This window comes from Scyliorhinus canicula, chromosome 5, assembly GCF_902713615.1.
Source record: "Scyliorhinus canicula chromosome 5, sScyCan1.1, whole genome shotgun sequence".
NCBI classification, from domain to species: domain Eukaryota; kingdom Metazoa; phylum Chordata; class Chondrichthyes; order Carcharhiniformes; family Scyliorhinidae; genus Scyliorhinus; species Scyliorhinus canicula.
In genome coordinates this window covers 137524458-137538288 of record NC_052150.1, presented here as the reverse complement: position 1 = coordinate 137538288, position 13831 = coordinate 137524458, and the positions used below count along the sequence as shown (strand labels likewise).

The 13831-nt window shown below is 46.5% G+C and overlaps 1 protein-coding gene across 1 annotated transcript in view; it reads right to left on the bottom strand.

The window, feature by feature from the left end:
* The window catches only part of LOC119965687 (polycystic kidney disease protein 1-like 1), a 289484-nt gene that overhangs the window by 197531 nt on the left and 78122 nt on the right, over window positions 1-13831 (bottom strand). The window contains exons 14-15 of the mRNA XM_038796448.1: window positions 3231-3296; window positions 800-1006 (exon numbers count right to left, since the gene is read on the bottom strand). Coding sequence (XP_038652376.1) covers window positions 800-1006; window positions 3231-3296 — 273 coding nt within the window. The remainder of the gene's footprint in view (window positions 1-799; window positions 1007-3230; window positions 3297-13831) is intronic.

The following is a 13831-nucleotide window of genomic DNA, read 5'->3' as shown; positions in this document are numbered from 1 at the left end:
TGAGGCGGTTGTGCTAACCACTAGGCCACCGTGCTGCCCCGGACCATAGATAATTAATTACACCCAGCATCCGAGCTGAAACCTTGTTAACCCAGTTAGTCCAGGAGAGAGGCATGTTACTGGACTAGCAAGTGTCAAAAATAATTGTTCTTTTTATAACCATTCATTCCATGCTAATGGACAGAAATCCGTTAAATTAACTGGAACGAGACAAGGATCTGAGTTGTACCGCACACTCCAGAATGGGCTGTTGAATGCCCAATCTGAGTCCAGCCGTAGGCACAGATGAGCAATGGTCCAAGGAATCCGTACACTGAGGAATTCCAAGCCATGGTCCCTCAGTGAGATCTGATATATCGTAGACAACAACATGCCAGGTCAGATCAAAGCCAGAAGTGGGGCATAACCTGGGGTCCAGAAGAAGATTAAAGGTTGATGCAAATAATATTTTTTTGGAACCTTTGGCACCAGAGGGCCAAGGGCACAGCCATTTCCTCTTCCTGAGAAGCTAAGATTAGACACACCAACATGGTTGGGCCTTCTGTGAAGTTCTTTTCGATATCAAGACAATGTCTGGCACTCTGGATACTCCATGAGTTTGCAGATGCTTGCCATTGGCACACAAATCAGAGAATGGCTCATTGGTTACGGAATACTCACCAAGGTAGCAATCGTGAAGGTTACCAGGTGACACATCTCAGCACTTACAGTGGGACACACTCCATTGCACATTTATGTGGAAAAGTACCTTAACACACATGTCAAGTTAAGTTTCCTTTCCTGTTTTCAGATTACTTACCTGTTGTTGTGTAGGTTTCAAACTTCACATCATTAATGGCTACTTTAGTCCACTCTATCATGGGATTGGGTTTTAATGCAGGTGGAGGCTGTACGTCTGGAAGAACATCATCACCATCTCCTGCTTCTGATCCAAAATTGGACCCTCCAGATGGGCCTGTACCAGTCCCAGAACCGATACTACTCCCACTGGATCCACCTCCTGTGACTTAGCACAATAGATTACAATTGTTTAAAAAAAAAATCAAAAATGAGTCTGCAAGTGAAAAGTTGATTTCATAGACACAGAGAATGGTGACTGCACAAAGGTAAACCATTCAGCCCACTGCTTCCATACCAGCTCTCTACAATAGCATAACAGTTCATTGTGTTCATCTGCCTTTTCTCTGTAATCTGCAATCTTTTTGTCTTCAGGTGCTAATCCAATTCCTCTTTCAAAGACCCAACTGTACCTGCCTCCAGCACACTCTTAGGTAAAATACCAAACTACTTGATGCATAAAAAATGTATCTATTGTCTCCATTAGTCCCTTTGACGTTCCTGTTTCCTCTATGTCCTCTGGTTCTTGAGCATTCCACCAATGGGAACAGTTTTTCTAAATCGACTCTGTCTTGGTATCTCATAATTTTGAATACTGTTCATATAAATGTGTTGAATAAAAACATTTTGAATTTGGTTATCAATACATGATACAATAAATCATATCACAAAAATGTGTCCCATGTCAAGATGTTATAAGAAAGAAATACAGTCCTCGCTCTTCTGGATCCCACCTCCCTCCAGCCCTAGAAACAAAAGCATCTTTAGTATCTTTTAAAATGATCAAATAATAAACATCGGGGGCGATTTAACCAAAGGATTTCAAAACGTCATTTTTCGGCAAGTTAACGGGGTGTTTCCCACTGGCTTTTTGGGTGAGATCCACACTGGTTTTCATCCACACTTAACGAAAACAAAAGAGTCTGTTCTGGGTGGGATTTTAGCGGGGTAGTACCCAGCGCTTGTAGTGGGCAAATTGCCACCCACTCCGGGGACTCCAAATCGCCTGGGAGAGAGCTTTCACCTGGACCACGTCTGTGGAGACCACTGTTAAATGATGACTGGTTGGGGTCTCCTCGGCAAGGCTGGTAGATCCCAGGCGCTGGTTCAATCTGGCATCGGTACAGGTAAGCATGCTTTTAAGCTCAGTTAACTATGCAAGTCTAATCCCACCCATTTGTAAGATTTAAAGGAAAAATGTAGAAGTGTCATTTTGGGCGTGATTGGCGGGGTGTTTCTCAATGACTGCATTGGCGAGTTGGTGGCCCGTATTTAATGACAGTTCGTGACGGAAATGAGCTGCCATGAACTTCTCGCTATTACTGACTGTCGCCGTCTGATTCACCAGACTCGCACTTTAGATTCCCACCGCTAACAAGAGGGAGCTGCTTTTAAACGCTCCCTCACCACTCCCTTCCAGTCAACACAAAAGCATGGCAGCACGCAGACCAGTTCTTCGCTTTGGGGGATGTCAACCTGGCCAGGCTTCTTGACACCATCGATGCAGGCCGGGACATCTGTTCTCCCGAGGGGAGTCGGAGGACCAGCAGCAGGGTCACCAATCCACCCAGGCGACAGTGGCAATAGCTGTCAGTGTGGGCAGCATAACAAGGAGGATTGTTGTCCAATGTCGGAAGACCAACAACCTCCACCGAGCTGCAAGAATAAGTTACCACCACTCGCCTGGCATCAGTTTCACCTTACACCCCTCAAATCCCCCCCCCCCCCCCCAACCCCCCGCAGTATCACTGACAGACACCTCATACCCTCCCCACATCTGATCTTTGCGCTTGCTCCTCAGAACCAACTGACAGCCATCGGCACAAAACCTTCATTTCTGGGAGCGGTGCCCACACATGCCACCTGCTATAGATCCCCCGACTCATCAATGCCCTCTCTTTGTCCCCACAGGAGAAGATAGTCCATAGTAAGCAGGAAAAGACCAAGATGGGGGGTGGTGTACCAGGGATTCGAGTCAAAGCTGGACAAAAGGTTATCTGAACTCAAAACTTTCGCTCTTTTCTCTCCCTACAAATGCTACCAGACCTGCCGTGATTTTCCAGCATTTTCTCTTTGGTTTAAGGAATTGGCATTTGATGCAATGGCAGACAATTAACATTCCCATTCCCAAAGAATCACTTTATCCGTGGCATTTCAAACTCATCAAAAGTTACTGGGATAGTTATCAGTTTTAGTTTCAGTCGTTGACGGAGCATTTCAGAGATATGGAGGAAAAGCAAGACTCTTGACAAAAATCTGCTGCCATCATCCAGACATGTAGCTGAAGGATGAGGCACAGCAAGAGACCTAAGTAGGTAATTTAGTATAAATGGAATACTATTAATTAGAAACATGCAAACTAATTCAATTATTCTCAAAAACTTTGACCATACCTTGAAATCCTGGCCTTCCACCAGACCCAGAGGTTCCTTCTACTGTGTTATAATGTGTATCATACTCTGTGCAAAGAGGAAATAATATATCATGTATTCAGAATAAAATAGTACCTGTTATAGATTACATACTTTAGAGAGGAATTACCTTTAGTTTTGAAATATTTTCCTTAATTTTTGCGGAAAATGATTTGGTAGGCTGGTTATGTTGGCAAACTAGCTGTTGTCACGCTCACTAAGGAGTAAAGCCTTCTGCTCCAATTTGGTGCAAGGTTTTGCAGGTTCAAACCAAGATGTAGCTACTGACGGCCAATATCTCAGAACAGGGAGAAGCCACCCATCATTTCTGTACTGCAGTGGAGGCCCAGACTGAGGCCATAAGATTCCTACTCATTGCCCTGCAACTTGGATTCAAAATGTTAGCTCTGTTTCTCTCTCCACAGATGCAGCCAGGTCTGGTGAGTTTTTCCAGCACATTTTTGGTTTTATTTTAGCTGAGCTTGGTGTTGTACAAATGCAGCCATCATCGCTCCAAAAACCAGATAGCAAATATCAGCTGTGGTTAAGTTTGCAGCACTCTTGTCTCAGAGCATGAGGTTTTGGGTTCAAGCCCCACTCCAGGAAAAAAAGAGATTGACACTCCAGTGCAGTATTGAGAGTTTGCTGCGCTATCAGTGGCGTTGTCTTTCAGTTGAAACTTTGAACCAAAGCCCCATTTGCCCCACTGTGGTAGGTGTAAAAGATCCCATTGCACTATATTGAAGAGCAGGAGCTCTTCAAAATCACATCGCATACACAACTGGTCATTATCGCGTTGCTGTTTGTGACAGCTTGTTGTGCACAGATTGGCTACACTGTTTCCTACAACAGTGATTACATTTCAAAAGTACTTCATTGGCTGCAAAGAATTTGAAACACCCAGTCATGAAAAAGCGACACAAAAGCAAGTCTTTTTGGAGCTCAAAGGGGCCTGCAGACTGTCACAACAATGCAGAAATTTGTGCTCCTGCTGCGGTGCTACCCTAGCGGGAGTGGCAGTGACAGTGTTTTTTGTGAACCCATTGTTCTCTCTTAGAATGGCAGCATGTATCCTCCACACTGCCAGTCTACCAGTGGCCCTGCTGATGCTCTCATCAAGACAGCCCAGAATGTTCTTTTAAAAAAATGTTTTTATTAGAGTTTTTCATTTCATGCAATACAAAAGAAACAAATCTGTGCAATCCAAATACAATTTGCCAAATATCAGAAATAACACCCAAAACCAAAAACCTCCGACCTACTTTCCTTCTTTTTATTCTGAAATATTTGTTAGAATTTTGCAGTTTTATGCATAGTTTACAAAAGGTGACTATCGTGTGATTAAATATGTATAATTCTCTCCCCCCCCCCCCCCTTTCCATCCTCCCTCATTAATTAGCCCCCACTCCTCCCCACCCAACCCCACCCTTATTTTAGGTGTTCCTTTGGCGCTTTGGTCTGTTTTGTCATATTTGCTTGTTCTGGCCCCAGCAGTGCCCTAGGCCCTGTAACTGGCTCCGTTAGTCTACTGGTTGGTATGGATCCTTCCACCCTGGGGGCTGGGGGGGGTTGATGCCCCTCCCCGTACCAGGCAGTCCGGCCTTGACTGGCCTCCATTTTGTCCTTGGGCCCTTTGTCCTGCCACAAAGCCCTGTATTCGTGGCCTTGCTCTTGCCCCCCCCCCTCCCACCATCATATCTATTATGGCTGTTCCCATCCCCCCTCTCTATCCTCCCTCACACTCTCCTTCCTCCCTCTTCCTGTTCTTTGGTGTCTTGTTGGTCACTTTACACACCCCCCCCTCCCCTTGTTCTATTGACTGTTGGCTTCAAACAGGACCTGGAACAATTTGGTGAATGTCTTCCACGTCTTGTGGAAGTCCTCCTCCGAGGTGAATTTATTTTATCTTCTTCAGGTGGAGAAATTCTGACAGGTCAGCCAGCCAGTCTGCAGCATTGGGTGGTGCTGCTAATCACCAGCCAAGCAGGATGCTTCAGCTGGAGATTAGGTAAGCAAAGGCAAGGGCAAGGGCAAGGGCTTGCCCCCCCCCCCCTTCCCATATGTAGTTCTGGCTGGTCTGATAGCCCGAAGACTGCTACTTTCAGGCTTGGCTCCACTCTCACCACCACAGCCTTGGACATTGCTTCAAAGAAGGCTGCCTCGAACCCGACCAGTCTGGGGCATGCCCAGAACATGTGGGTATGATTGGCCGGATCTCCCTGGCACCATTTACATTTGTCCTCCATATCTGGGAACAACCTTCTCATTTGGGTTCTTGTTAGGTGCGCTCTGTGCACCATTTTCAGTTGCATAAGGCCTTGCCTTGAGCAAGTGGAGATGGAGTTGGCCCTGTCCAGTGCTTTGCTCCAGAGTCTCCACCCTATTTCAATCCCTAGGTCTTTCTCCCATTTTTCCTGTATCTCATCCAGTGGGGAGCGACTCTTTCTAATAGTCGTCCATACAGGTCCCTACTGTTCCCCCCCTCCCAGATTGCCTAGGCCCGGCAGTTCCTCTAACATTGTGTGTCTCAGGTTCCATGAGGATAGCGTCCTTTCCTCATGAACAATGTTCTTTAACTTTTGATGTTGCAGTTTGTTCCTGTTGGATAGTTGTAGTTTTTCTGTCAGTTATTCTAAGGTCACTAGCCTGTCCTCTTGATAGAAGTCCCTAAAAGTCAGCGTCCCCCAGTCCTGTCTCCAACTCCTAAAGGTGGTGTCCAACACAGCTGGTGCAAACCTGTGGTTGCTGCAGATGGGGGCCATAGTGGACATTTTGGATAGGATGAAGAGCTGTCTCATTTGATTCTAGGTTCGGAGTGTGGCTACCACCACTGGGTTTGTTGAGTGTTTGGCTGGAGGTGGTGGGAGTGCTGCCATGTCTAGGGATTGGAGGGTCGTGCCTGTACAGGAGCTCTCCTCCAGCCTCACTCATTCCATTTCCGGTTCTTTCACCTATTCCTTCACTCTCTCTGCTGTGGCTGCACCGTGATAGTGTTGTAGGTTTAGGAGGGTCAGGCCCCCATGTTTCATTTTCTATATAGTACCAAACTCTCTCAGGAACTTCATGGTCCCTTCCATGCTGCTTTGTGGGTCCGAGATGCAGAGAAGCAGGTCATCCACAGAGAGTGAGACTTTGTACTTTTGGTCTCCTCTTTGATTCCCTTCCAGTTTTTTGCCGATCTGAGGGCAATTGCCAATGGCTCGATTGCCAGTGTGAATAGAAGCAGGGACAGCAGGCTACCCTGCCTTGTAACCCTGCAAAGCTGAAAGTATTCAGAGCTGGTGGTGTTGGTCCGTATGCTCGCCATGAGGGTGTTGCACAGGGATGTCATCCATGAGGTGAACCTTGTGCCCAGCCCAAACCGTTCTAGTACTTCAATGAGGTACTTCCACTCGACTTTGTGAAAGGTCCTATTTGCACCCAGGAAGATGACACCTCTGGTGTTCTCTCCCCGGATGGGGTCATTATCATATTTAACAGTCACCTGATGTTCGCTGTTAGTTATCTACCCTTAACAAAGCCCGCCTGGTCTTCTGCCACTTCCTCTGGTACACAGTTCTCCAGTCACCGAACCAGGATTTTCACATCACTATTGAGCAGCGAAATGGGTCTGTAGGATCTTTGTCTTTCTTGGATATCAGTGATATGGTGGCTTCTGTCAGCGTTGGAGGCAAGTTGCCCCTCACTAGCAAGTCTGCAAACATCTCCCGCAAATGCAGGGCCAGTGCTGCGGGAAAGCTTTTGTGGAAGACCGCCGGGAACCCATCAGGCCCCGGCCCTTCCCAACCTGCGTGGAGCTGATGCTCTCCATGACCTCAGCCCCCTCCTCCTATCATCCCCAGCAACTGGTATGACCAGTCTATCGAGAAACATTTTCATCCCCGAGTCCCCATCGGGGGGTTCGGAGGTGTACATTCCCCAATAGAAGGTCTCGAATACTTCATTGACCTTTTTTGGGTCGGCTACCAGTCTGCCTTTGCTACCCTTCACCTGTGCTATCTCCCTTGTGCCTACTGCTAGCTTTGTCTCCGTGTTCGTAGAAGGTCCCCACGTCTGGTGGAGTTGGTGCATTGCTTTCTTTATGGATAAAAGGTTAAAGACCATTTGGCACTTTTCCCTCTCTGCCAGAAGCTCTACGGTCGGGGCCTCGGAGTATCTGGGAGTCGACTACCAGAATGGAGTTGCTCAGTTGTTGCCGAGCTGCACTCTTCCCTGTGTGTCTTGGAGGCGATAATATCTCCTCTGATTACAGCCTTCAGCATTTACCCAAGCACGGAGGGTGAGACTGCTAGACGTTTAGCTGCTGATGCATAAAGAGTCAAAAGTTCTCCTTTTCACAAACACCTTAATTTCACTTTAACAGACTCTGCACAAAACTGTACCTTCACATCACTTGAATCAAAGGCCACCTGAAGCCTCTTCACATATCAGTGTCAACTTTGGATACTTAACATAAATGAGACAAGTAATTGGAATGTCTCTCAACCCATTACTTAACAGTCTCCCCTTCCTTGGAGTAAAAAATAATTAGGTGAAAACAAAATTACAAGAAACTCAAAAACACCCCCGCACCACCCCCCCCCCCCCCCCCCCACTTCTCTTCTTTTTCATTTTTTTCTTCAGAAAAAAAGAGTCACAGAAACAGGCGCCCTTCATTAACAATATCCAAAGGTTTCTGTGAGCTAGGCCCTTTTTCTAAAACAGTCTGACAATTGATAGCTACTGTCGACCCATTTAATTTTTGCTATTTTCCCTCTGCCCAGCATCTGCTTCAAACTTGCGATGTCTATCCTTAATCTTTTTTCATTGACACTTTTTGTAGAGTGCACATTTTCCCACAGGGATTTATTGTCAATATTTGGGTATATTACCCAAATCCCCTAATCCCAAAATTTCTGTCAATATCTGAGATATATCCATTAAGGCCATATCCACCGCCTCTCCAAGCCTTAACGTCTCAGCAGCCAAAGTGCTTTTGACCACTCTCCTTATTTTCTTTGTTTCCCCCACAAGTGGGCAACATTTACCATTGTTCCCCAAAAGGAAAATTATAAAACCTCCTGTGCTTGAAACCCCATCACATAAACTTGCATAGGACGCATCACTATAAAGTATGAGTTTTAAGTGCCTAAGAGCACTTAAGGGCAGCAGGGTAGCATGATGGTTAGCATAAATGCTTCACAGCTCCAGGGTCCCAGGTTCGATTCCCGGCTGGGTCACTGTCTGTGTGGAGTCTGCACGTCCTCCCCCTGTGTGCGTGGGTTTCCTCCGGGTGCTCCGGTTTCCTCCCACAGTCCAAAGATGTGCGGGTTAGGTGGATTGGCCATGCTAAATTGCCCGTAGTGTCCTAATAAAAGTAAGGTTAAGGGGGGGGTTGTTGGGTTACGGGTATAGGGTGGATACGTGGGTTTCAGTGGGGTGATCATGGCTCGGCACAGCATTGAGGGCCGAAGGGCCTGTTCTGTGCTGTACTGTTCTATAGATCACCTAAAACCGGGAAACTGAAAACACACTCCTGTATTTTTAGTTTGACCAATGTTTTATTTGCTCTTATTATGTCTTCCACTTTGGGATCATTCATTTTTGCACCAACTCTAAGACATCAAAACTCACATCTGGTCTAGTCTGTCTACCTAACCAATTTAGTTGCCCAATTAAACTTCGCAATTACTCTTTTTCCATCTTTGAAACCATTGCATCTTTTTGTGAAACCCGGCCATGACTAATTGCAATTGGGCTGATGCTTTCCAAATAAGATTGCTGACATAAAGTTGCCCCTAACTTAGTCTGTCTGATTTACAGTCCAATATATTTAAATGCACCGGAAGCCTGCCTTCCAACCCTGAATTCTTTCCTCAAACCAGAGATTACAATAGTTTCGAAATCACTCGTCCCACCCCACAAAAAATCATCGACATGCATCATAAGGATGCCAGAAAGATTTCCTTTATAGTGCCAGTAAAACATTGTCGGATCGGCTTTCAACTGGCAACAGCCTAACTTTAATAAGACTGACCTTACCGAAAAGTATGCATCATTCATCACCACATTTGTTCAACTTCCAGAGTACCCCTTCTGTGTCAGCTGCCTCTTTAGGAGGACAGAGAAAAATGTCTCTCTGGAGCTGATGCCCCTGCAAAAAGGCAGCTTTTATATCTATAGAATTGCATTCCCATGCCTTTGTGGCTAATAGAGCCAAGAAGATCTTCAAAATAACCTTTCCTGCCATAGGTGAATCTACCCTTAATTCCTGATCTTCTAAGTTTTCTTCAAATCCCTTGCCACAAGCCTAGCCTTCCCCTTATAAGTTCCATCCAGAAGAACCTTTTCTGTGCAAATCCATCTGTGGGAGAGAGCTCTTTGCTCCCTATCCAGAACTTCTGTGTATACCCCAAATTCATACCAACTATGCAGTTCTTGCTGTTTGGCATCTTTGATAACTTTTTCAACTAATTTATTGGAAGCGACCAAAATCTTATGTGCATGTGGGCTTCTACTCCTATTAGTATTCATAGTCTTACTCATGTTCTGAGACCTTGATCAACTACGTCCCCTATCCTGCCTGGTATCGCGTTCTGTACTGCTACTGATCTTTCTCTTCTGCTGTGGGATGTCCTTTCAATAGCTCTCGACCTTTTCCTGCAGACCTGTTCACTATCCAATGTACTATCTGAATTGGCACAGCGTTTCTGTGTCCTCCATTTTTGAACTTCGTGTTCCCAATCCATTGTCTCAACTCCCTTCCCTGAATGCTGTACATTCAACCAATGTTTATGTAGAGGAACACAACACTTTTTATGAATTAAAACAGGCCAATTTTCTGAAAGGACAACTGCAAAAAGTTGGTCCAAAAGTGACATACTTGCCAGTGGCCTATCCTACTCTACTAATAACAGTTGCATAATTCCATTCGCTAGACCCTTCAGACAAGTATGTCACTTTTGGACCAACTTTTGGCAGTTGTCCTTTCAGAAAATTGGCCTGTTTTAATTCATCAGAAACCCTGTCTATATCAGTTAACTGGTCCTCATAGTTCTGTAACACGTGCGTACCAGATGACTCTGGTTCCTCGTCATGTCTATCTGCTCTGTCTAAATTTGAAAATGTGTAATCTGTACCCATTATCCTTGATGAATGTACCCTAACAGTTTGATTGCCATGTTGCAAAATAATTGTTTTGCCATCTCTGCCTATGATCTTCCCTGGGCCTTTCCATTCATTAAAATTGTCTCTCTTACAGTATACTATGTCTCCTTGCTGAAAAGTGGTATCTGATGGCCGTACATTATGTCTTAAAGCTCTGCTTCCAAAAAAGCCTTTCTACTGCTATGTAATGCATTTAAATCCTCAGCAAAGGCAGGGCTAATTGTAGTCCCTTCCCAAGCGGGAGCTGGTCATCTAAAATGGACGGAATTTTAGGATTTCTACCAAACACTAATTGATCGGGACTATAGTCCCCAACCATCTGCAATGAATTCTTTGCATGTACTGCCCATGCTAAAGCTGAATTTAGCTTGCAGTTTGGTCTATCTGCCAAAATTTTCTGGAGCATGTGATCTATTACCGTATGGTTTCTTTCACACACACCATTACTAAATGGGCTTTCCACAGACGTATTCATAACTGTGATATTCACGTTTTCACACATATCCCTAAACTCATCATTAGCAAATTCTCCCCCATTGTCCGTAAGGAATTTTGTCTGTGGGCCCATTCCTGTCCCTATCCATTTTTCCACGATTTGATCCAGAATTACTCTTTTCTTTACTTCGTACAATCGTTGATTGACTAAATTTGGTTGCTAAATCTACAAAATGCAAAATAAATATATTATTGGCTTTATCCCAGATCTTAAGGTCCATGGCCACAATGTCATTAAAATCCCTGGCCAAAGGTTGTGTTACTATCGGTTATGCTGGTGTCCTTCTGTACTTCCTACAAACTTCACAACGATCACTAACCTGTTCTATCATCCCTTACCCCGGCATCCTTTAATAAATTTTTCAGCCTCCGAGGAGACGGATGCGCAAATTGCCGATTCAGTTTTAATATAACAAACTTATCAGCTAAACTCCCATTTTCAACTGCCATTAACACATCCTTAACAACTGTACTTGAAATATGATTTGTCAGTAATGGAATACAATCGTGTCCTGACTGTGTAAATTTTAAGTCCACAGTCTTTCCAAAAACTGTTGCCTTATTCTGTTCCATATCCAGTTTCATGCGTGATTTCTTCATCAACGGTCTGCTCAGAAGCAAAGGTATCTCAATTGATACAACATCCATGCTAATTAAATGATTCACTCCGGCAATATTGCAAGGGATCACCACTCTTTTCAGCGACTTCAGAGTAGTATCATCCCCAAACCTGAAACTTGTGGAACTTTCAACTTCCATTTTTTTTTAATAAACAATTTTATTGAGGTAGTTTTTGGCTTTATAAACAGTTACCGACATCATCAGAAAGGAAGCAAAAAAGGCAAAAATGTGCAAACATCCACGTACTTTCAATACTTCCACCGTAACATATTGCACAAGCCCGCTCCCCTCCCACCGGTACTACCCGCCATATTTTCCCTCCTACTCTACTCTACTACCCCCCCCCCCCCCCCCTGCTGACGCTTACTCTCCCGCAAAGAAGTCAATAAATGGTTGCCACCTCCGGGTGAACCCCTGCACAGAACCCCTCAAGGCGAACTTAACTTTTTCCATCCCCAGGAAACTCGACATGTCCGCAAGCCACCACTCAGTCTTCGGGGGCTTTGAGTCCCTCCACGCCAATAATATTCGTCGCCGGGCTATCAGGGAAGCAAAGGCCAACACATCGGCCTCTTTCTCCCCCTGGACGCCCGGGTCTTCCGAAACCCCAAAAATTGCCACCCCTGAGCTCATCACCACCCTTGTTTTTAGCACCTGGGACATGACCCCCGCAAATCCCTCCCAGTACCCCCTCAGCTCAGGGCATGCCCAGAACATGTGAACATGGTTCGCTGGTCCTCCCGCGCACCTAGCGCATTTGTCCTCTATCCCGAAAAATTTGCTCATCCGAGCCACCGTCATATGGGCCCGGTGAACGACCTTAAATTGGATCAGCCCGAGCCTAGCACATGTCGCGGTCGAGTTTACCCTACTCAGGGCCTCTGCCCACAGCCCATCCTCCATTTCCCCGCCTATCTCCTTCTCCCATTTAAGTTTCAGTTCCTCTGTCTGGGACCCTTCCTCCCTCATGAGCACCTTATAAATACCCGAGACTCTACCCTCCCCTTCATCCCTCCCAGAGACTATTCTGTCTAGGATCCCCATTGGCGGGAGGCGCGGGAAAGATGGGACCTGTCTACGAACAAAGTCCCGCAACTGTAGGTATCTAAAATCATTTCCCCTTACCAACCCAAATTTCTCCTCCAAGCTCCTCAAACTCGCGAAGCTCCCTTCCAGGAACATATCACCCACCCTTCCCGCCCCTGCCCGCCGCCATACTCGGAACCCCCCATCCATTCTGCCGGGGGCAAACCGATGGTTGTCGCAGATTGGCGCCCAGACAGACGCCCCCATCTCCCCCACATGCCTCCTCCACTGGCCCCATATCCGCAGGGTCGCCACCACTACCGGGCTGGTGGTGTACTTGGCCGGCGGCAGCGGTTGAGGAGCCGTGACCAGGGCTTCCAAACTGGAGCCCCTGCATGAAGCCGCCTCCACCCGCTCCCAAATAGACCCCGTACCCACCATCCACTTCCTTATCATAGCGATGTTGGCCACCCAGAAATAATTGACCAGACTCGGCAAAGCCAGCCCTCCCTCGCTGCGGTTCCTCTCCAACATCGCCTTCTTCACCCGCGGAGACTTTCCCGCCCAGACAAAGCTCATGATCAGCCCGTTAACTCTTTTGAAGAAGGACTGTGGGATAAAGATCGGGAGGCACTGAAAAATAAACAAAAATCGAGGGAGGATTGTCATCTTTACAGTCTGCACCCTCCCTGCCAGCGACAGCGTGAGTGCATCCCATCTCCGAAACTCTCCCTTCATTTGCTCCACCACCCTGGCCAAATTTAACTTATGCAGCCTGCCCCTGTCTCGTGCCACCTGGATTCCCAAATACCGGAAATTTTCCTCAACCAGCCTAAACGGTAGCCCTCTCAATCTGTTCTCCTGGCCCCTTGCCTGGACCACAAACATTTCACTCTTGACCGTATTTAATTTGTATCCTGAGAACTGGCCGAACTCCCTCAGCATTCCCAGTATAGTTCCCATCCCGGCCACTGGGTCCGACACGTACAGGAGCAGGTCGTCTGCATAAAGAGAAACCCTGTGTTCAACCCCGCCCCTCACCATCCCCTTCCAACCCTCTGCGGCTCTCAGCGCCATCGCCAGCGGCTCTATGGCCAGCGCAAACAGCAGCGGGGAGAGCGGGCAGCCCTGCCTGGTCCCTCGGTACAACCTAAGGTACTCCAACACTTCTCTGTTGGTCCTGACGCTGGCCCTCGGGGCCTGATATAATAATTTGATCCAATCCACCAATCCCTCCCCGAACCCAAACCGTCCGAGCACCTCCCATAGATAGTCCCACTCCACCCAGTCAAAGG